A 23266-nucleotide genomic window follows, 5' to 3' on the forward strand; every position below is an offset into this window, starting at 1 on the left:
GCCCTGCTGAGCCCTGGCTGCTGGCGGTGCTGGGGACTGAACCTGGGCCTGGGGCCTCGGGCAGGAGGCATCTCTGCAGAGCCTGTGCGTTCCCAGCCGGGAAGCCCCCGAGCTGCCTTCTGACGTGCTGGTTCTCTGCGGCTGCAGCCAGCATCCTGCTCAGCGTCCATGGAGCTTTTCAGTTAAACAACCTGATTGCTTTTTATCTTTAGTTTTGAAAACATTTTATTTATTCATTCCTGAGAAGGATAGGAGGAGAGAGCGATAAAGAACCAGACATCACTCTGGTGCATGTCCTGCTGGGGATGGAAGCAGGGATCTCATGCTTGAGAGTCCAACAAAGAGTGCCTCCTTTTATTGATTTTTACCAGCAGAGGGAAAGATTCACAGAGAGAGACCAGAGCCCTGCTGAGCTCTGGCTGCTGGTGGTGCTGGGGATGGAACCTGGGCCCTGGAGCCTCAGGCAGCAGAGCCCTTGGCAGAGGCCCTGTGCTGTCCCCCAGCCCCACCACCTGATTGTCTCCATTTCTAGAAGTTCCTGCACAACGGAGTCCTGTGGGTAGTGGGCATGGTCCTGACAACCACCCCCCATGGCAGGGCAGCGGGAAGAGGGTCTCTGAGGAGACGGCTTCACCCACGTGGCCCCAAGAAGACACCACAGAGAGGCAACAGGACAGCCAGGGTGAGGACGGGTGCAGGAAGCAGGTTTATTTGCTCACAGGAGGTGTGTGTGGGGGGGCTCAATCAGGATGGGGGGCATTGGGCGAGCCCTGGTCCCTGACCCACTCAGAGGATGCCTGAGACCACTTCTCATCCTCTGGGCCAGAGCCCAGGGGCACAGCCAGGACCTGTGCAGTGGGACAGCAGGCGGCACAGCTGGCAGAGCCGGGCTCAGCAGCAGGACGGGGTCCCACAGGACACGGGCTTGCAGAGCAGGGCAGAGCGGGACGGCTGGCAGCACCCGGAGGACTGGCAGGAGGACTGGCAGGGGCTGGACACACAGAAGGAGGAGGAGGCACAGGGTGCAGGGCTGCAGAGCAGAGAGGGCTGGCAGCACCCAGAGGACTGGCCGGGGGACTGGCAGCACCCGGAGGACTGGCAGGAGGGCACCACGCACAGCACCGGCCTGCAGCTCACAGGGACGCAGCAGGACGCCTGGCAGGGGCTGGACACACAGCAGGAGGAGGGGGCACAGGGCACGGGGCTGCAGAGCAGGGAGGGTTGGCCGCACCCAGAGGACTGGCAGCAGGGCTGGCAGCACCCAGATGACTGGCAGCACCCAGAGGACTGGCAGGAGGATTGGCAGGAGGGCACCACACACAGGAGGGGCCTACAGCTCACGGGGACACAGCAGGACGCCTGGCAGGGGCTGGACACACAGCAGGAGGGCTGGCAGCCTGAGGAGCAGCTGGTGTGACACATGCTGGGTGCTGGGTGCTGGGTGCTGGGTGCTGTGGAGAGTGAGGGTGGAGGTGGTGTGCTGGGATCCCTCCCTCCCTCAGCCTTTATACCTGGTTTTGGGCGTCAGGCAGCACGGAAGCACCTCCTGACTTCCTCCAGGCTGTTTCCTTGATCCCCCAGCACCACCTCCTCCAGGAAATCCTCCTAGCCTGCTCCCCACAAGCCCAGGTCCTGGGGCCCTGCCTCCCCCGGGGGCTTTCCCTGTGACCATGCGTCTGAGGAGCCCACGGGCCTGCCAGGCCTGGACTCTGACCTCTTGCCCCTCCTCTGGAGCCTGCCCCCACCTGGGCACTGGACTGACCCCCACCCCCAGGTGGACAGCTGGTCCCAGGGATGGTCCAGAGCAGGCTGACCACCAGGGGTGCCTGGGGTGCTGAGCTGGGGCTGGGTGCTGCAGGACAGATGGTCCCTGAGGGGTGACCCTGAGCTGGCACCTGGTGGTGTCAAGGCTCAGAGCCTTGCCGCCAGGTGCTCTGGAGCTCGGTGCCGGCACTTTAACTTCTTCTAGCGTTTGCCAAGAATCCACTACTCCGCAAACTTTTATTTATTTATTTGTTTCTTTCTTTATTTATCTATCTGTTGTTAAAATTTTGGTGGCTCTAGCCAGCTGGGCTAGCTTCACAGGCGGGTAACAGAGACGACCAGAGACATACGGCTGGGCAGGGCAGCTTTATTTCTTTATTCAGGAACAACGATTCATAAACTAAGACAAACTAATCACCAAACAGAACTCTGCTGTCTCTTTGCAGCGGCGCAAGCACTCTCTCTTTTACTCTGCAACTCTGGAACTCAGGAACCCTCTCGGGGTTCCTTGGGGTGGGGCCAAGCAGGCCCGCGAAACTAACAGGACTGATCCAATTCTCTTGGCGGGGGAGAACTACCCAATGTAAAGCATACAACAATTCCCCCTTTTCTTTTTAACTAAATGACTACAGAAGGGTGTGGGGTGAACAGAAACCTCTATCATACAGGCATTTTTAAAAAAGAAACTGGCACAAACATGGAGAAACATGAAAGCAAGTAACAAGAACCAGTGTGCTGCCAAGGGAAGGCCTGAGGGGGCCATATCTGTCTCTGTGGGCAAAACTTTATCAGCTTAAAAAAACATTTCTTGACTCTGGGGGGCGTACTTTCTTGACGGGCATTTGCATGGGGGCGGGGAACCGCCTAGAGTCCCAAAGGCAGCTGGCTGCAATTTACTTACTATGAAACAAAACTTGTTATTAGCATATTTCTAATAGAGAAGGAATTTGAGACTTTTACATATCAACAATGTCTTTTAACCTTTTGTTACACCCATCTTTTGTGCTGTGCAGGAAAGGAAACCTCAGGCCTGAGAATAATTAGCATAGCCATTGTGCGATCTACCATTTCTAATAGAGAAGGTAATCGAGAGTTTTACATATCAACAAGTCTATTTAACCTTTTGTTTAGACCAACTTAGTTAAAATATATTGATTGTTAACTAATTTTTACCTCAGACTTTAAATGTAAGTTAATTTTATCTTTATGAGAATTACGTTGAAAACCTTTTTCATTTAACTTTGACTAGTAAGAATTTAGCCTTAAAGTTACTGTTTATCAAACTTTAAACATACACATAAACATGGTCATTAATACACAAAGAGAGAAACCTTTGTTACGAAGACATGTCATTTTAAACACGAATTTAAATCTGTACTGTCTTAGTTGTTGGGGGGGGGGGTTCACCATCTGGAGGTGGCTTCCCTCGCAGCTTCACTTTTAGGAATTGCAGGTTGCGATCTCTGCACAAATCTCTGCATACTCCAGCTTGACTGCCTTCAGACCGGATGGGCAGCTGGAGATCTCGTGTGCCCAGTTTCGGCAGGGAGCCCGGGGGTCCGGGAGGTCAGGGATCGTTCCAGAATTCATAGCAAGAGGGCGGGCAGGCCAGTTTTGTAGAAGGCGTGGGCCTAGGGGCCCAGGGGTGGCGACCATGATAGGCCGCCGTGGCCCTGCCCCATGGCCCTGCCATGTCTGCTGCCCTGTTCGCAGTGGCCGAGCAGTGTGGAGGGATCACGTGTCCAGTGCACTGCGCCGCACGGTGGAGAGCCGGCTCCTGTGGGCTGGCCTGCGTGCTGGCATTGGGCTCCTGCGTGGTGGCATCAGGCTCCTGCGTGTTGGCATCGGGCTCTAGCTTGTTGGCATCGGGCTCCTGCGTGGTGGCATCAGGCTCTTGTGTGGTGGCATCGGGCTCCTGTGTGTTGGCGTCAGCCTCTTGCGGGCTGCGGGGCTGCGGGGCTGCGGGCGTGGTGCGCGGGGTTGTCTGGGCGCAGCCGGCTGGCTGGCTGTTTAACCAGGTGGAAACAGCAGCTCCGTGCCTCGCCTCCTGCCCGCTGGCTATTCCCGCTGGCTGTTCTGAGTTCGCCCCAGCGAGTGGAAACCACAGAGTGGTCAAGAGATAAATGTTCCAGAAACAACGAAACAGTCTAGTGAAGAAAGAGCAGAGGCCTTTGGAGATCTCTTCACAAGCAGAAGAGAAGGCCATAGTGTATAGGTAGCCAAATTGTCTTTACTTATCTGAGAGATGCGCAGGTCAGGTCCACGTGGGCGCCATTTGTTGTTAAAATTCCGGCGGCTCCAGCGGTGGTCTCTTGGGCAGCTTAACTTCTAGGAATTGCAGGTTGCGATCTCTGCACAAATCTCTGTTAAAAGACGCTGTTGATATGTAAAAGTCTCAAATTCCTTCTCTATTAGAAATATGCTAATAACAATTTTTGTTTCATAGTAAGTAAATTGCAGCCAGCTGCCTTTGGGACTCTAGGCCGTTCCCTGCTCCCATGCAAATGCCCGGCGAGAAAGTACACCCCCCAGAGGCAAGAAAGTACGCCCCCCAGAGGCAAGAAATGTTTTTTTAAGCTGATAAAGTTTTGCCCACAGAGGCAGATATGGCCCCCTCAGACCTTCCCTTGGCAGCACACTGGTTCTTATTACTTGCTTGCATGTTTCTCCATGTTTGTGCCAGTTTCTTTTTAAAAAATGCCTGTATGATAGAGGTTTCTGTTCACCGCACACCCTTGATACTGTAGTCATTTAGTTAAAAAGAAAAGGGGGAATTGTTGTATGCTTTACATTGGTTTATTCTAGCCCTCCCCCGCCAAGAAAATTGGATCAGTCCAGTTAGTTTCGTGGGCCCGCTTGGCCCTGCCCCTAGGAACCCCGCCAGAGTTCCAGAGTTGGAGAGTGGCGGAGTGAGAGAGAGTGCTTGTGCCGATGCGGGGGCAAAGAGGCAGCAGAGTTTTGCTTGGTGATTAGTTTGGGTTAGTTTATGAATCGTTGTTCCTGAATAAAGAAATACAGCTTCCCTGCCCAGCCGTATGTCTCTGGTCGTCTCTGTTACCCGCCCGTGAAGCTAGCCCAGCCAGCAAGAGCCTCCGAATTTTAACAACATCTATCATTCTATTTTTTAAAATCTTTTATTTATTAAAAGGAACCATTTATTTATTTATTTATTTATCATTTATTCCTTTTTGTTGCCCTTGTTGTTTTATTGTTGTAGTTATTATTGTTGTTATTGATGTTGTTGTTGGATAGGACAGAGAGAAATGGAGAGAGGAGGGGAAGACAGAGAGGGGGAGAGAAAGACAGACACCTGCAGACCTGCTTCACCGCCTGGGAAGCGACTCCCCTGCAGGTGGGGAGCCGGGGGCTCGAACTGGGATCCTTTACTCCTGTCCTTGCGTTTAGTGCCATGTGCATTTAACCGCTGTGCTACCGGCCCACTCCTATCTATCTTTAATTTCGTCCTTTCTATTTCTCCATTCCTTGCTCTCTCTCTCTCCCTCTCTCTCTCTCTCTCTCTCTCCTCTTCTCTTCTATTTCCTCTTTCCTTTCTTCTTTCTTCCCAGCGCCCAGCTCATCTCTGGCTGATGGTGGTGCTCGGGACTGATCATGAGACCTCAGAGCCTCAGGCAGGAGATGCTTTGGCAGAACCATTATGCTACCTACCCCAGCCTCCCCTAAGCAATTATAAAATCTGTTTCATTATTTGCAGTGTGGGATACAGAGAGAAGCAGAGACAGAGGCAGCAAGCAGAGCCCTGCTGAGCCCCGGCTGGTGGTGGAGCTGGGGCTGAACCTGGGGCCACAGAGCCTCAGGCAGGAGAGTCAGCTGCAGACCCCCTGTGCCGTGTCCCCAGCCCGGATCTGAGCTTCTCTCTGGGGTCACAGCCGGAGCTTGAAGAAGGTTCATTTTCTCTTTTTGGCGGAGTCCGTGGCTCACATCTGCACACTTTCTCTGCTTCTGGGAAGACTTTATTTCAGGACAGAATGACAGACAATTGGAGAGACAGAGACATGACAGCCTGGAGCCCCAGCCCAGCCGCAGTGCTGGGCCCCACAGTGTCTGATGGCTGCTGGGTCTCTGGCTTTAGGACATCAGTCTGTGGGTTTGTAGCAGAAAATGGCTGAGCTGTGGTGGGGCGGGGTCTCTCCCGGGCAGCCCCCTCTCTGCCTTCACGGTGCCTGAGACATGTGTCACTTCTAGCTTCTCTGCTGTCCTGTTTTGGTTCTGACTCTCCCCGACTCCTTGCCACCTTTTGTGTCTGTCTGCTGACAGCCCAGCTGCCCGCACACGCGGCAGGCCTGACAGGGGCCTACAGGGCAGCCACCTGCTCCTTCCTGTGTCAACACTGCTGAGCTCCGGCTGCTGGTGGCGCTGGGGATGGAACCTGGGCCCTGGAGCCTCAGGCAGCAGAGCCCTTGGCAGAGGCCCTGTGCTGTCCCCCAGCCCCACCACCTCATTGTCTCCATTTCTAGAAGTTCCTGCACAACTGAGTCCCGTGGGTAGTGGGCATGGTCCTGACAACCACCCCCCATGGCAGGGCAGCGGGAAGAGGGTCTCTGAGGAGACGGCTTCACCCACGTGGCCCCAAGAAGACACCACAGAGAGGCAACAGGACAGCCAGTGTGAGGACGGGTGCAGGAAGCAGGTTTATTTGCTCACAGGAGGTGTAGGGGGGGGGGGCTCAGTCAGGACAGGGGGCACTGGGCGAGCCCTGGTCCCTGCCCCACTCAGAGGATGCCTGAGACCACTTCTCATCCTCTGGGGCAGAGCCCAGGGCACAGCCAGGACCTGTGCAGGGGGACAGCAGGCGGCACAGCTGGCAGAGCCGGGCTCAGCAGCAGGACGGGGTCCCACAGGACACGGGCTTGCAGAGCAGGGCAGAGCGGGATGGTTGGCAGCACCCGGAGGACTGGCAGGAGGACTGGCAGGGGCTGGACACACAGCAGGAGGAGGAGGCACAGGGCACAGGGCTGCAGAGCAGGGAGGGCTGGCAGCACCCAGAGGACTGGCAGCACCCAGAGGACTGGCAGCACCCGGAGGACTGGCAGGAGGGCACCACGCACAGCACCGGCCTGCAGCTCACGGGGACGCAGCAGGACGCCTGGCAGGGGCTGGACACACAGCAGGAGGAGGGGGCACAGGGCACGGGGCTGCAGAGCAGGGAGGGCTGGCAGCACCCAGAGGACTGGCTGCAGGGCTGGCAGCACCCAGAGGACTGGCAGCACCCAGAGGACTGGCAGCACCCAGAGGACTGGCAGGAGGACTGCCAGGAGGGTACCACACACAGGACGGGCCTGCAGCTCACGGGGACACTGCAGGACGCCTGGCAGGGGCTGGACACACAGCAGGAGGGCTGGCAGCCTGAGGAGCAGCTGGTGTGACACATGCTGGGTGCTGGGTGCTGGGTGCTGGGTGCTGGGTGCAGTTTGCAGGTGGAGGGTGAAGATGGAGTTGCTATGCTGGCCTCCCTCCCTCCTCCTTTATACCCCACTGGTCCCTGCAGATCAGGGGATACTTCCTGGAGGAAGTAGCTCTTCCTCCTCCTCCTTCCTGGGCAGAGAGCTGACTCAGGCTCCTCTGGGGGCAACTTGGTGAGTCAGCACCCTGGTCAGGGATTCTACCCAGCGGGAGACTGGACTCAGTGGGGACAGGGACCCCATGGCCCTCCAGGGACTCCAGGTCCCTGCTGCCACCCCTAGCCGGAGCCGAGCAACCCTGCCCCTGGGGTCAGGGCCTTGGACCCGGTCACCCTGGCGGTGCAGCCCTGAGAGGCCACTTGAAAGCCCTAGCTGGCAGAGTGTGGCACGTGGCCATTGCCCATATGCCATCAGCCTTTGCCACCATCTGGACGACCCACCTGAGCAGAGGTGTGTGGGAGTTTTAGAAGACTCACACCCAGTGCGAGGACTGGGGCAGGGACAGGTCGCCCTGAGGCTGCTGGGTGTCAAGGACTGGGGCAGGGACAGGTCGCCCTGAGGCTGCTGGGTGTCAAGGACTGGGGCAGAGACAGGTCGCCCTAAGGCTGCTGGGTGTCAAGGACTGGGGCAGGGACAGGTCGCCCTGAGGCTGCTGGGTGTCGCCTGACCAACGTCCTCGCCCTGGGGGCGCCAGGCCTTCCTGGGATTCTGCTTTCAAATCAAATCTTGGGACTGAGAGATGGTAGCTCACCAGACTTTCACGCCCGCGGCCCCAGGTCCCAGGTTCAATCCTCAGCACCCAAGCAAGTCACAGCTGACCTCTGCAGAGACAAACACATTTATTTTAAAAATAAAATGCTTGCATGGGGAGTCCTTAAGCAAATAAACATGCAGTCGCCTTGTGACCTAGTAATCCCACTCTTGGCCATTTACCCAGAGGACACTCAACACTAATTAGAAGGGACACGTTCACCCCGTGATCACAGCTGTGTTGTTCATAACAGCCGAAGATCGGACGGATTCAGCCTAGATGCCCCCAAACCAGTAACTAGGTAAGGAATTTATGGGATCGATATTCCATGGAATACCACTCTGTCATCAACGAAGATGCCATTGTGTTCTTGTGAGGTTGGAAGGTGGGGAGACAGAACTTTGGTGGTGGGTGAGATGTGGAGCTATACATTTTAATCTTTTTTTTGTAGTTATTTCAATCGTTTTAATACTGGGGGATTGCCGTTTTACAGTCAACAGTAAATACAATAGTTTGCACAAGCATAACATTTCCCAGTTCTCCACAGAACAACACAACCCCCCTAGGTCCTCCTCTGCCATCATGTTCCATTGTAATACATTTTCATCTTAAATCTTGTAACAAACTATTACTAACAAATAAAGTCATTCATAGGGGAGAAAAAGACAAGATCGTGTCCTCTGAGACCAAGTGGATGGAATGGCGGTGATGAGGCTTAGTGAGGTAAGTCAAGAGACGGAGGCTGCGGCCACGCCGCCCTGAACACGCCCCATCTCGTCTCATCTCGGAAGAGAGGAGAGACAGCTACCAGGAGGTTCCACTCATGTGGAATAGAGACCTGGTTTATGTGAACTCGGAAAAACAGAGCAGAAGCAAGTAAACTGTCTCTCACCTGGCAAGAGCTCTGCTGGCTCTCTTTGGGACGTGGGGGGCACACAGAGCTGTGCTGGGGGTTGCGGTGTGGGGCTAGAGCCCGTCATGTCACAGTCTTGTAACAAGCCATTAATGACAAATATATGAACATGTATTAACTTATTCCCTTTTGTGGCCCTTGTTGTTTTATTCTTGAAGTTATAATTGTTGTTGTTATTGTTGTCCTCGTTATTGGATAGGACAGAGAGAAATGGAGAGAGGAGGGGAAGACAGAGAGGGGAGAGAAAGACAGACACCTGCAGACCTGCTTCACCGCCTGGGAAGCGACTCCCCTGCAGGTGGGGAGCCGGGGTTTTGAACCAGTAACCTTAAACTGGTCATTGTGCTTTGTGCCATGTGCATTTAACCGCTGTGCTACCGCCCCACTCCTACTGTCTTTCATTTCTGCCTTTCTATTTCTCCGTTCCTTGCTCTCTCTCTCTCTCTCTGTCTCTCTCTCTCTCTCCTCTTCTATTTCCTCTTTCCTTTCTTCTTTCTTCCCAGAGCCCTGCTCAGCTCTGGCTGATGGTGGAGCTGGGGACTGATCATGAGACCTCAGAGCCTCAGGCAGGAGATGCTTTGGCAGAACCATTATGCTACCTACCCCAGCCTCCCCTAAGCAATTATAAAATCTGTTTCATTATGTGCAGTGTGGGATACAGAGAGAAGCAGAGACAGAGGCAGCAAGCAGAGCCCTGCTGAGCCCCGGCTGGTGGTGGAGCTGGGGACTGAACCTGGGGCCTCAGAGGCTCAGGCAGGAGAGTCAGCTGCAGACCCCCTGTGCCGTCTCCCCAGCCCGGATCTGAGCTTCTCTCTGGGGTCACAGCATGAGCTTGAAGAAGGTTCATTTTCTCTTTTTGGCGGAGTCCGTGGCTCACATCTGCACACTTTCTCTGCTTCTGTGAAGACTTTATTTCAGGACAGACAGACAGACAGATGGAGAGACAGAGACACGACAGCACCGAGCCCCATTCAGCCGCAGTGCTGGGCCCCCAGTGTCTGATGGCTGCTGGGTCTCTGGCTTTAGGACGTCAGTCTGTGGCTTTGTAGCAGAAAATGGCTGAGCTGTGTGGGGCAGGGTCTCTCCCGGGCAGCCCCCTCTCTGCCTTCACGGTGCCAGAGACATGTGTCACTTCCGGCTTCCCTGCTGTCCAGTTTGGTTCTGACTCTCCCCGACTCCTTCCCACCATCCTGTCTCTCTGCTGACAGCCCAGCTGACCGCACACGCAGTAGCCCTGACAGGGCCCCACCAAGGCAGCCACCTGCTCCTTCCTCTGGGGCTCCCCTGCCCTGTGACACTCAGGCCCCCGCCCCTCCCTCAGGGAGCCCCTGCCAGCCTGCAGCACACCTGATTCCTCCGTCTCTCTCTCCACCAGGAGTCCCCCAGGTGCATGTGCTGCTGGGGATGGAACTCGGGACCTCATGCCTGAGAGTCCAACACTTTATCCTCTGTGCCTCCTCTTATTGATTTTTACCAGCAGAGGGAAAGATTCACAGAGAGAGACCAGAGCCCTGCTGAGCTCCGGCTGCTGGTGGTGCTGGGGATGGAACCTGGGCCCTGGAGCCTCAGGCAGCAGAGCCCTTGGCAGAGGCCCTGTGCTGTCCCCCAGCCCCACCACCTGATTGTCTCCATTTCTAGAAGTTCCTGCACAACTGAGTCCCGTGGGTAGTGGGCATGGTCCTGCCAACCACCCCCCATGGCAGGGCAGCGGGAAGAGGGTCTCTGAGGAGACGGCTTCACCCACGTGGCCCCAAGAAGACACCACAGAGAGGCAACAGGACAGCCAGGGTGAGGACGGGTGCAGGAAGCAGGTTTATTTGCTCACAGGAGGTGTGGGGGGAGGGCTCAGTCAGGACAGGGGGCACTGGGCGAGCCCTGGTACCTGCCCCACTCAGAGGATGCCTGAGACCACTTCTCATCCTCTGGGGCAGAGTCCAGGGGCACAGCCAGGACCTGTGCAGGGGGACAGCAGGCGGCACAGCTGGCAGAGCCAGGCTCAGCAGCAGGACGGGGTCCCACAGGACACAGGCTTGCAGAGCAGGGCGGAGCAGGATGGCTGGCAGCACCCGGAGGACTGGCAGGAGGACTGGCAGGGGCTGGACACACAGCAGGAGGAGGAGGCACAGGGCGCAGGGCTGCAGAGCAGGGAGGGCTGGCAGCACCCGGAGGACTGGCAGGAGGGCACCACGCACAGCACCGGCCTGCAGCTCACGGGGTCATAGCAGGACGCCTGGCAGGGGCTGGACACACAGCAGGAGGAGGGGGCACAGGGCACGGGGCTGCAGAGCAGGGAGGGCTGGCAGCACCCAGAGGACTGGCAGCAGGGCTGGCAGCACCCAGAGGGCTGGCAGCACCCAGAGGACTGGCAGCAGGACTGGCAGGAGGGCACCACACACAGGACCGGCCTGCAGCTCACGGGGACACAGCAGGATGCCTGGCAGGGGCTGGACACACAGCAGGAGGGCTGGCAGCCTGAGGAGCAGCTGGTGTGACACATGCTGGGTGCTGGGTGCTGGGTGCTGGGTGCTGTGGAGGGTGAGGGTGGAGGTGGTGTGCTGGGATCCCTCCCTCCCTCAGCCTTTATACCTGGCTGTGGGCATCAGGCAGCACGGAAGCTCCTCCTGATTTCCTCCAGGCTGTTTCCTTGATCCCTCAGCACCACCTCCTCCAGGAAGTCCTCATAGCCTGCTCCCCACAAGCACAGGTCCCGGGGCCCTGCCTCCCCCGGGGGCTGTCCCTGTGACCATGCGTCTGAGGAGCCCACGGGCCTGTCAGGCATGGACTCTGCCCTCCTGCACCCTCCTCTGGAGCCTGCCCCCACCTGGGCACTGGACTGACCCCCACCCCCAGGTGGACAGCTGGTCCCAGGGATGGACCAGAGCAGGCTGACCATCAGGGGTGCCTGGGGTTCAGGGCTGGGGCTGGGTGCTGCAGGACAGATGGTCCCTGAGGGGTGACCCTGAGCTGGCACCTGCTGGTGTCAAGGCTCAGAGCCCCTGGCCAGCAGCGGGGGAGGGACTCTGTCAGGAGCGGGAGGGTCTGGGGGCGGTGGGGACCCAAGGGGCTGCAGACGCTCACCCAGCACGCGGCACCCAGGGCTGTGTCCTCTGGGGAGAGAGACCCTGAAGGCAGGCTGGTGCAGGGACCCACCCTGAAGAAGGAGCACGGGACAGAGGCATGGACAGATAGATGGACAGATGGAGTCAGAGTCTGGCTCTGAGGAGGGACCCGGGCTGGACACAGCGTGTGGGGCACCAGAGACACAACTCAGTGTCTCTCTCTCTCTTCTCGTCTTTATCATTGCGCCAGGTGCTCTGGAGTCGGTGCTGGCACTTCTTCTTCTTCTAGCATTTGCCAAGAATCCACTATTCCGCAAAATTTTTTTTTATTTATTTGTTTGTTTCTTTCTTTATCTATCATTCTATTTTTAAAAATCTTTTATTTATTAAAAGGAACCATTCACGAACCATAGGATAAGAGGGGTACAGCTTCGAACAATTCCCACCACTGAGATGGGAACTCGTATCCCATCCCCTCCCCTGACAGCTTTCCTATTCTTTATCCCTCTAGGAGTATGGACCCAGGGCCATTGTGGGATGCAGAAGGTGGAAGGTCTGGCTTCTGTAATTGCTTCCCTGCTGAACATGGGTGTTGGCAGGTGGATCCACACTCCCAGCCTGTCTCTCTCTTTCCCTAGTGGGTCAGGGCTCTGGGGAAGCAGGGCTCCAGGAAACATTGGTGGGGTTGTCTGTCCAGGGAAGTCTGGTAGCGTCCTGTTAGCATCTGGAACCTGGTGGCTGAAAAGAGAGTTAACATACAAAGCCAAACAAATTATTGGACAATCATGGACCTAAGGGCTGGAATAGTTGCCATGAAGTGTGTGTGTGTTGGGGAGGGTCGTCCCTTTGTAGATAGCTAGTAGGCATATTTTAGTTATATTCCAAAGGGCCTCTAGTTATACTAGTGTTCTGTTTTTGTTTTGTTTTGTTTTGTTTTGTTTTTTATCTGAGCATGAAATCTGATACGCAATTGAATCCTAATCATTGTCTGGGGAGATGATGTCATGGCTGGGAAAAGGACCGGAAAACTGGTTCAAGGAAGAGAGTAGCTCCCTAATATGGGAAAATGGTATCAATATTAATATAAACCCCAACAATTTGATGTGATCTGGGGCCTATAATCAGCTTAGGAGCCTGTGTGACCTCTGCATCCCTGTAGATCTGAGCTCACAGTCGGTGGTCATGAGTAGGAACGTTCCAAGCTGCCCCAACATCAGGACCCATCTTCCTCAGGTGGAGCACAGAGTATGTTGTCCAGCCTCCCTTCAGAGGATGGAACATTCTCAACTGTTGTTGATCCAAGTTCAGGGCAAGGTCCTCTGGGGGCCCACAAAGGGGTCTATTGTGTTGTTGCTGATAGAGATGACCGGTGACGATGGAGAGAGGGATTTATTCGAGGTCTAGGCCCATCAAATCTGGGAATCTCGGGACTCCCCGACTAGGGCCCCAGCTGGTGGGGTGGCCTGATGGTGACTGAAGAGTCATCGTTAACGTCTGCCAGTCTCTTGCCCTTATTTAGATTTTGCAGTCCTTGCTTTGATGAGGTTAGCTTTGGAGTGAGTGAGAGAGCTGTAATAGGAAGTAGGTGAGGAGGGTATCTCAGTCTAAGTGGACACTATTTCACTTGGAACTTGATACTGACTCACTGCAGACTATTGCGTACTTTTGCTTTCAGGTATATATTTTGCCCTAATTTATGGATACATGTGAACATATGTTCTATGTCATGGGTCCTGGTCTATATCTAGGTTTTGGGACTTTGTTAGGGCGTGAACCTCCTGGAATGGAATTAGAGAATACCATGAAAGGACTGATCTCACCTGAGTGATGAGGGTGAAGGGTTGGTATTCCGTGCCTGATGTCTCTGGACGCAGTCTGAGGTGAAGCATGCTGAGGTGGTACTCATTGTGTTGATTAGTTTGGAATCAGCGGATGCAATATCATTTGGCCTGACTTGAGAGAAGCATCAGGGAAGTGAACCCCACCCCAGAGGTTCCAGGATTGGGAGAAGCATAGGCTCTATGGAGGAAGCAGGAGATTCCTGTTGTCTTCGGGTTAAAGAAGACTATTGATAGTTATTGCAATAATCACATTGTTTGGCAATTGGGTTAACTTTGAAGAATCCCTTTGTTAGGATTTGCTGTGTCCTACACACCCTCACCGCATTTTATATCCTTTGACATTATTTGTATAGAGCTGTGCCACCAGTTGCTTTTTTTCTCCTGGGACTCAGCTTTTAAGAGAGTCGACATATCAAAGCCTCAGCCTATGGATTAAAAAGACTCAATCTGTGCTTTAAAAAGTTTGAGATATTCAATCAATGTTTCCCCTCTCATATTAATTAAAGTGATTTACATGACTGCAAATTGATAGGAGTATACATAAGCACCATTCCCACCACCAAAAGTCTGTGTCCCATCCCCTCCCCTCACTGCCCCCCGCATCCCCCCACCCCGCCCCATGAAGCTGAACATCCACCCTCACCCTCCACCCAGGGATTTTTCTTTGGTGCCCTGCTCCAAATTCAGTCAGCTCCTGCTCTGAGTTTCCCTTTCCGTTCTTCTTTCTCAACTTCTGTTGCTGAGTGGGATCATCCCATACTCATCTTTGTCTTTCTGACTTAGCTCACTTAAAATAATTCCTTCTAGCTCCATCCAAGACGGGTCAGAGAAGGTGGGTTCATTGTTTTTAATAGCTGTGTAGTAATCTTTCTGTTTTTTAAACATAGCTTTTATATTTTTGTTATTTTTGTTTATTTATTGGATAGAGACAGAAATCAGAAACTGTGTCTGCTCAACCAGGTACTCCACTACTCACCCCTGTTTGTCTTTTATTTATTTATTTATTTATTTATCTATTTACTTATCCACTTTTGTTGCCCTTGTAGTTATAATTGTTGTTGTTATTGTTGTCCTTGTTGTTGGATAAGACAGAGAGAAATGGAGAGAGGAGGGGAAGACAGAGAGGGGGAGAGAAAGACAGACACCTGCAGACCTGCTTCACCATCTGTGAAGCAACTCTCCTGCAGGTGGGGAGCCGGGGGCTCGAACTGGGATCCTTTACTCCTGTCCTTGTGCTTTGTGCCATGTGCATTTAACCGCTGTGCTACTGGCCCACTCCTATCTATCTTTCATTTCGTCCTTTCTATTTCTCCATTCCTTGCTGTCTCTCTCTCTCTCTCTTCTCTTCTATTTCCTCTTTTCTTTCTTCTTTCTTCCCAGCGCCCTGCTCAGCTCTGGCTGATGGTGGAGCTGGGGACTGATCATGAGACCTCAGAGCCTCAGGCAGGAGATGCTTTGGCAGAACCATTATGCTACCTACCCCAGCCTCCCCTAAGCAATTATAAAATCTGTTTCATTATTTGCAGTGTGAGATTTGAAGAGGGTTAAACCGGGAACGGCTGCTGGCTATGATAACATCACCCCAGAACTCATTCTTAACTTGGGCCCCATGGCAAAGAAGTGGCTCACTTCATTCCTGTCCCACATCTTGGAATCTGAAACTGTGCCCAAAATTTGGCATCGTGAGATGATAATAGCAGTTTTGAAACCATAGAAAGACCCAACACTGGCTGCCAGCTATAGACCAATTTCTCTCCTCTCCGTGTGTTACAAACTTCTTGAGAGGCTGCTTCTGTCACGTATTTCTCCTCTTACAGAGAAATTCCTATCACCGGCCCAAGCTGGTTTCCGCCCAGGAAGATCTACCTGCGAACAAGCCCTGGCCCTCTCAACTTACATTGAAAATGGATTCCAGAAGAATTTAAAGACGGGTGCTGTCTTTGTTGATCTCACAGCAGCCTATGACACGGTCTGGCACCGTGGTCTCCTAGTCAAGATCTCAAGATGCCTGCCTCCATGGGTGGCCAACACTTTATCGTTTCTTCTCCAAAACAGAAGATTCTGCGTGCATCTGGGTGACAAGTCTAGCAGATAGAGACTTGTCTCAAGTGGCCTCCCCCAGGGCTCTGTTCTGGCTCCCACGCTATTTAATATTTACATCAATGACCTTCCAGAAACTTCTTCAAGGAAGTTCATCTACGCCGATGACATCTGCTGTGCAACTCAGGCATCCAAGTTCGACATCCTCGAGGAAACACTCACGAAAGACATGTCTCTGATATCTGATTACTGTAAAAAATGGCGACTAATCCCCAGCACTGCAAAAACGGTATCATCTGTTTTCCATCTACACCATGCCTCGGCCTCGCGTGAGCTTAATGTGCAGCTTGGCGATACGAGAATCCGGCATGAAGCCCAGCCAGTCTATCTTGGTGTTACTCTCGATCGCACTCTGTCATTTCACGAACATCTCATAAAAACTGCAGCAAAGGTGGGCGCGAGGAATCACATCATTGCAAGACTGGCCAGCTCCTCATGGGGCGCGAGCGCTTCCACACTATGATCATCCTCTCTGGCATTATGCTATTCCCCTGCAGAATACTGTGCCCCAGTATGGTTCCGTAGCCCCCATGTCCACTTGGTCGATTCCAAATTATATTCTTCCATGAGGATCATTTCTGGAACCATCCGTTCCACCCCGGTTCCATGGCTGCCAGTTCTTAGCAACATCGACCTGCCAGATATTCGTCAGGATGCAGCATCATCTAAGTTCATTTCCCACGTCTACGCTCACTGGACCTGCCAATATACGTGGATATCTTCGCCCACCCTGTCAACGCTTGACGTCTCGTCACCCAATCTGGTCCCCTACGCCTACACTGAACTTCTCTGTTCCAGACTCTTGGAAACAGAGCTGGCAGTCAGCTGAGGTCAAGAACAAACACCTCATCACAGACCCCTGCGAGCGTCAACCCAGCTTTGACCTAGCACGTTATGATCGGGCCCTCCTCAATCGCTATCGAACAGGCCATGGCTCAGCTCTGGCTGATGGTGGTGCTGGGGACTGATCATGAGACCTCAGAGCCTCAGGCAGGAGAGTGCTTTGGCAGAACCATTATGCTACCTACCCCAGCCTCCCCTAAGCAATTATAAAATCTGTTTCATTATGTGCAGTGTGAGATACAGAGAGAAGCAGAGACAGAGGCAGCAAGCAGAGCCCTGCTGAGCCCCGGCTGGTGGTGGAGCTGGGGGCTGAACCTGGGGCCTCAGAGGCTCAGGCAGGAGAGTCAGCTGCAGACCCCCTGTGCCGTGTCCCCAGCCCGGATCTGAGCTTCTCTCTGGGGTCACAGCCTGAGCTTGAAGAAGGTTCATTTTCTCTTTTTTGCAGAGTAAGCAGCTCACGTTTGCACACTTTCTCTGCTTCTAGGAAGACTTTATTTCAGGACAGAGTGACTGACAGACAGATGGAGAGACAGAGACACGACAGCACCGAGCCAAAGCCCAGCCGCAGTGCTGGGCCCCCAGTGTCTGATGGCTGCTGGGTCTCTGGCTTTAGGACATCAGTCTGTGGCTTTGTAGCAGAAAATGGCTGAGCTGTGGTGGGGCGGGGTCTCTCCCGGGCAGCCCCCTCTCTGCCTTCACGGTGCCTGAGACATGTGTCACTTCCGGCTTCTCTGCTGTCCAGTTTGGTTCTGACTCCTTCCCACCATCCTGTCTGTCTGCTGACAGCACAGCTGCCTGCACACGCGGCAGCCCTGACAGGGACCCACCAGGGCAGCCACCTGCTCCTTCCTCTGGGGCTCCCCTGCCCTGTGACACTCAGGCCCCCGCCCCTCCCTCAGGGAGCCCCTGCCAGCCTGCAGCACACCTGATTCCTCCGTCTCTCTCTCCACCAGGAGTCCCCCAGTCAGCCCATGGCAGGCCTCCCCTTGCTCACAACCCGTCTCTCCTTCACTCACACCACTGCAGGAGGATGAGACCCCTGGGCCTGGCTCCTGCTGACTGATGGGCTGAAGATTCCAGAGCCCTGCTGAGCCCTGGCTGCTGGCGGTGCTGGGGACTGAACCTGGGCCTGGGGCCTCGGGCAGGAGGCATCTCTGCAGAGCCTGTGCGTTCCCAGCCGGGAAGCCCCCGAGCTGCCTTCTGACGTGCTGGTTCTCTGCGGCTGCAGCCAGCATCCTGCTCAGCGTCCATGGAGCTTTTCAGTTAAACAACCTGATTGCTTTTTATCTTTAGTTTTGAAAACATTTTATTTATTCATTCCTGAGAAGGATAGGAGGAGAGAGCGATAAAGAACCAGACATCATTCTGGTGCATGTCCTGCTGGGGATGGAAGCAGGGATCTCATGCTTGAGAGTCCAACAAAGAGTGCCTCCTCTTATTGATTTTTACCAGCAGAGGGAAAGATTCACAGAGAGAGACCAGAGCCCTGCTGAGCTCCGGCTGCTGGTGGTGCTGGGGATGGAACCTGGGCCCTGGAGCCTCAGGCAGCAGAGCCCTTGGCAGAGGCCCTGAGCTGTCCCCCAGCCCCACCACCTGATTGTCTCCATTTCTAGAAGTTCCTGCACAACTGAGTCCCGTGGGTAGTGGGCATGGTCCTGCCAACCACCCCCCATGGCAGGGCAGCGGGAAGAGGGTCTCTGAGGAGACGGCTTCACCCACGTGGCCCCAAGAAGACACCACAGAGAGGCAACAGGACAGCCAGGGTGAGGACGGGTGCAGGAAGCAGGTTTATTTGCTCACAGGAGGTGTGTGTGTGGGGGGCTCAGTCAGGACGGGGGGCACTGGCCGAGCCCTGGTCCCTGCCCCACTCAGAGGATGCCTGAGACGACTCCTCATCCTCTGGGGCAGAGCCCAGGGGCACAGCCAGGACCTGTGCAGGGGGACAGCAGGCGGCACAGCTGGCAGAGCCAGGCTCAGCAGCAGGACAGGGTCCCACAGGAGATGGGCTTGCAGAGCAGGGCAGAGCGGGACGGCTGGCAGCACCCGGAGGACTGGAAGGAGGACTGGCAGGGGCTGGACACACAGCAGGAGGAGGAGGCACAGGGCGCAGGGCTGCAGAGCAGGGAGGGCTGGCAGCACCCGGAGGACTGGCAGGAGGGCACCACGCACAGCACCGGCCTACAGCTCACAGGGACGCAGCAGGACGCCTGGCAGGGGCTGGACACACAGCAGGAAGAGGGGGCACAGGACACGGGGCTGCAGAGCAGGGAGGGCTGGCAGCACCCAGAGGACTGGCAGCACCCAGAGGACTGGCTGCAGGACTGGCAGCACCCAGAGGACTGGCAGCACCCAGAGGACTGGCAGCACCCAGAGGACTGGCAGCAGGGCTGGCAGCACCCAGAGGTCTGGCAGGAGGACTGGCAGGAGGGCACCACACACAGGACCGGCCTGCAGCTCACGGGGACACAGCAGGACGCCTGGCAGGGGCTGGACACACAGCAGGAGGGCTGGCAGCCTGAGGAGCAGCTGGTGTTACACATGCTGGGTGCTGGGTGCTGGGTGCTAGGTGCAGTTTGCAGGTGGAGGGTGAAGATGGAGGTGCTATGCTGGCCTCTCTCCCTCCTCCTTTATACCCCACTGGTCCCTGCAGATCAGGGGATACTTCCTGGAGGAAGTAGCTCTTCCTCCTCCTCCTTCCTGGGCAGTGAGCTGACTCAGGCTCCTCTGGGGGCAACTTGGTGAGTCAGCACCCTGGTCAGGGACTCTACCTCCGGGAGACTGGACTCAGTGGGGACAGGGACCCCATGGCCAGCTCCAGGTCCCTGCTGCCACCGTCAGCCAGATCCGAGCGGTCCTGTCCCTGGGGTCGAAGCCTGGGACCCGGGCTCCCTGTCGGTGCAGCCCTGAGAGGCCACGTGAAAGCCCAAGCTGGCAGAGTGTGGCACGTGGCCATTGCCCATATGCCATCAGCCTTTGCCACCATCTGGACAACCCACCTGAGCAGAGGTGTGTGGGAGTTTTAGAAGATTCACACCCAGTGCGAGGACTGGGGCAGGGACAGGTCGCCCTGAGGCTGCTGGGTGTCGCCTGACGAGGTCCTTGCCCTGGGGGCGCCAGGCCTTCCTGGGATTCTGCTTTCAAATCAAATCTTGGGACTGAGAGATGGTAGCACACCAGACTTTCACGCCCGCAGCCCCAGGTCCCAGGTTCAATCCTCAGCACCCAAGCAAGTCACAGCTGACCTCTGCAGAGACAAACACATTTATTTTAAAAATAAGATGCTTGCATGGGTAGTCCTTAAGCAAATAAACATGCAGTCACCTTGTGACCTAGTAATCCCACTCTTGGCCATTTACCCAGAGGACACTCAACACTAATTAGAAGGGACACGTTCACCCCGTGATCACAGCTGTGTTGTTCATAACAGCCGAAGATCGGACGGATTCAGCCTAGATACCCCCAAACCAGTAACTGGGTAAGGAATTTACGGGATCGATATTCCATGGAATACCACTCTGTCATCAACGAAGATGCCACTGTGTTCTTGTGAGGTTGGAAGGTGGGGAGACAGACTTTGGTGGTGGGTGAGATGTGGAGCTATACATTTTAATCTTTTTTTGTAGTTATTTCAATTGTTTTAATATTGGGGGATTGCCGTTTTACAGTCAACAGTAAATACAATAGTTTGCACAAGCTTAACATTTCCCAGTTCTCCACAGAACAACACAACCCCCCTAGGTCCTCCTCTGCCATCATGTTCCATTGTAATACATTTTCTTTTTTAATTTATTTTATTTTATTTATTTATTTTTAAAAATATTATTTTATTTATTTTTCCCTTTTGTTGCCCTTGTTGTTTTATTGTTGTAGTTATTGTTGTCGTTGTTGGATAGGACAGAGAGAAATGGAGAGAGGAGGGGAAGACAGAGAGGAGGAGAGAAAGACAGACACCTGCAGACCTGCTTCACCGCCTGTGAAGCGACTCCTCTGCAGGTGGGGAGCCGGGGTTCGAACCGGGATCCTTATGCCGGTCCTTGTGCTTTGCGCCACCTGTGCTTAGCCCGCTGTACTATAGCCGAACTCCCTGTAATACATTTTCATCTTAAAGCTTGTAACAAACTATTACTAACAAATAAAGTCATTCATAGGGGAGAAAAAGACAAGATCGTGTCCTCTGAGACCAAGTGGATGGAATGGCGGTGATGAGGCTTAGTGAGGTAAGTCAAGAGACGGAGGCTGCGGCCACGCCGCCCTGAACACGCCCCATCTCGTCTCATCTCGGAAGAGAGGAGAGACAGCTACCAGGAGGTTCCACTCATGTGGAATAGAGACCTGGTTTATGTGAACTCGGAAAAACAGATCAGAAGCGAGTAAACTGTCTCTCACCTGGCAAGAGCTCTGCTGGCTCTCTTTGGGATGTGGGGAGCACACAGAGCTGTGCTGGGGGTTGCGGTGTGGGGCTAGAGCCCGTCATGTCACAGTCTTGTAACAAGCCGTTAATGACAAATATATGAACATGTATTAACTTATTCCCTTTTGTGGCCCTTGTTGTTTTATTCTTGAAGTTATAATTGTTGTTGTTATTGTTGTCCTCGTTATTGGATAGGACAGAGAGAAATGGAGAGAGGAGGGGAGACAGAGAGGGGGAGAGAAAGACAGACACCTGCAGACCTGCTTCACCGCCTGGGAAGCGACTCCCCTGCAGGTGTCTCTCTGTCTCTCTCCCCTCCCGTCTTAATGTGTGTCTGTCTGCCAATAACTAAAGATAACAAAAAAATTGAAATAAATAAATGAAGATCCACCAGCAACAATGGATTTATAGTGCTGGCACCAAGCCCCTAAAATAACCTTGGTGGACATGAAAGACAAGAGGAGCTGAGAGGGGAGGAGATAAGAGGGGACAGGAGGGGAAGGGAGGGGAGGGGAGGGAGAAGAGAGGAAAGGAGAGAGAGACACTGAGTTGTGTCTCTGGTGCCCCACACGCTGTGTCCAGCCCGGGTCCCTCCTCAGAGCCAGACTCTGACTCCATCCGTCCATCTATCTGTCCCTGCGTCTGTCCCGTGCTCCTTCTTCAGGGTGGGTCCCTGCACCAGCCTGCCTTCAGGGTCTCTCTCCCCAGAGGACACAGCCCTGGGTGCCGCGTGCTGGGTGAGCGTCTGCAGCCCCTTGGGCCCCCACCGCCCCCAGACCCTCCCGCTCCTGACAGAGTCCCTCCCCCGCTGCTGGCCCGGGGCTCTGAGCCTTGACACCAGCAGGTGCCAGCTCAGGGTCACCCCTCAGGGACCATCTGCCCTGCAGCACCCAGCCCCATCCCTGCACCCCAGGCACCCCTGGTGGTCAGCCTGCTCTGGACCATCCCTGGGACCAGCTGTCCACCTGGGGGTGGGGGTCAGTCCAGTGCCCAGGTGGGGGCAGGCTCCAGAGGAGGGGCAAGAGGTCAGAGTCCAGGCCTGGCAGGCCCGTGGGCTCCTCAGACGCATGGTCACAGGGAAAGCCCCCGGGGGAGGCAGGGCCCCAGGACCTGGGCTTGTGGGGAGCAGGATAGGAGGACTTCCTGGAGGAGGTGGTGCTGAGGGATCAAGGAAACAGCCTGGAGGAAGTCAGGAGGAGCTTCCGTGCTGCCTGATGCCCACAGCCAGGTATAAAGGCTGAGGGAGGGAGGGATCCCAGCATACCACCTCCACCCTCACTCTCCACAGCACCCAGCACCCAGCACCCAAAATGTGTCAAACCAGCTGCTCCTCAGGCTGCCAGCCCTCCTGCTGTTTGTTCAGCCCCTGCCAGGCGTCCTGCTGTGTCCCCGTGAGCTGCAGGCCCATCCTGTGTGTGGTGCCCTCCTCCCAGCCCTGCTGCCAGTCCTCTGGGTGTTGCCAGTCCTCTGGGTGCTGCCAGTCGTCTGGGTGCTGCCAGCCCTGCAGCCAGTCCTCTGGGTGCTGCCAGCCTTCTGGGTGCTGCCAGCCCTCCCTGCTCTGCAGCCCCGTGCCCTGTGCCCCCTCTTCCTGCTGTGTGTCCAGCCCCTGCCAGGCGTCCTGCTGCGTCCCCGTGAGCGGCAGGCCGGTGCTGTGTGTGGTGCCCTCCTGCCAGTCCTCCGGGTGCTGCCAGCCCTCCCTGCTCTGCAGCCCTGCGCCCTGTGCCTCCTCCTCCTGCTGTGTGTCCAGCCCCTGCCAGTCCTCCTTCCAGTCCTCCGGGTGCTGCCAGCCGTCCCGCTCTGCCCTGCTCTGCAAGCCCATCTCCTGTGGGACCCTGTCCTGCTGCTGAGCCTGGCTCTGCCAGCTGTGCCGCCTGCTGTCCCCCTGCACAGGTCCTGGCTGTGCCCCTGGGCTCTGCCCCAGAGGATGAGGAGTCGTCTCAGGCATCCTCTGAGTGGGGCAGGGACCAGGGCTCGGCCAGTGCCCCCCGTCCTGACTGAGCCCCCCACACACACACCTCCTGTGAGCAAATAAACCTGCTTCCTGCACCCGTCCTCACCCTGGCTGTCCTGTTGCCTCTCTGTGGTGTCTTCTTGGGGCCACGTGGGTGAAGCCGTCTCCTCAGAGACCCTCTTCCCGCTGCCCTGCCATGGGGGGTGGTTGGCA

General features: G+C 55.3%; 2 protein-coding genes across 21 annotated transcripts in view; one reads left to right on the forward strand and one right to left on the reverse strand.

Annotated features, from left to right (window-relative positions):
* LOC103128196 (keratin-associated protein 10-4-like) overlaps positions 1-23266 on the forward strand; it is a 67453-nt gene that overhangs the window by 12912 nt on the left and 31275 nt on the right. For 18 of the 20 annotated variants that reach the window (XM_060198759.1, XM_060198753.1, XM_060198745.1 and 15 more), the window contains 2 exons: positions 1091-1220; positions 10982-11063. In XM_060198759.1, the coding sequence (XP_060054742.1) occupies positions 1091-1220; positions 10982-11063 (212 nt within the window). The remainder of the gene's footprint in view (positions 1-1090; positions 1221-10981; positions 11064-23266) is intronic. The other 2 variants (XM_060198742.1, XM_060198757.1) reach the window with 1 other exon arrangement.
* Positions 6395-19231, reverse strand: LOC132540507 (keratin-associated protein 10-4-like). Its single transcript, XM_060198767.1, has 3 exons — positions 19032-19231; positions 18835-18947; positions 6395-6990 (listed from the first exon to the last, which is right to left on the reverse strand). Exons 1-3 carry the CDS (start codon positions 19229-19231, stop codon positions 6599-6601), a joined length of 705 nt encoding a protein of 234 aa, XP_060054750.1. The 3' UTR covers positions 6395-6598.

This window comes from Erinaceus europaeus, chromosome 9, assembly GCF_950295315.1.
Source record: "Erinaceus europaeus chromosome 9, mEriEur2.1, whole genome shotgun sequence".
Taxonomy (NCBI): Eukaryota; Metazoa; Chordata; class Mammalia; order Eulipotyphla; family Erinaceidae; genus Erinaceus; species Erinaceus europaeus.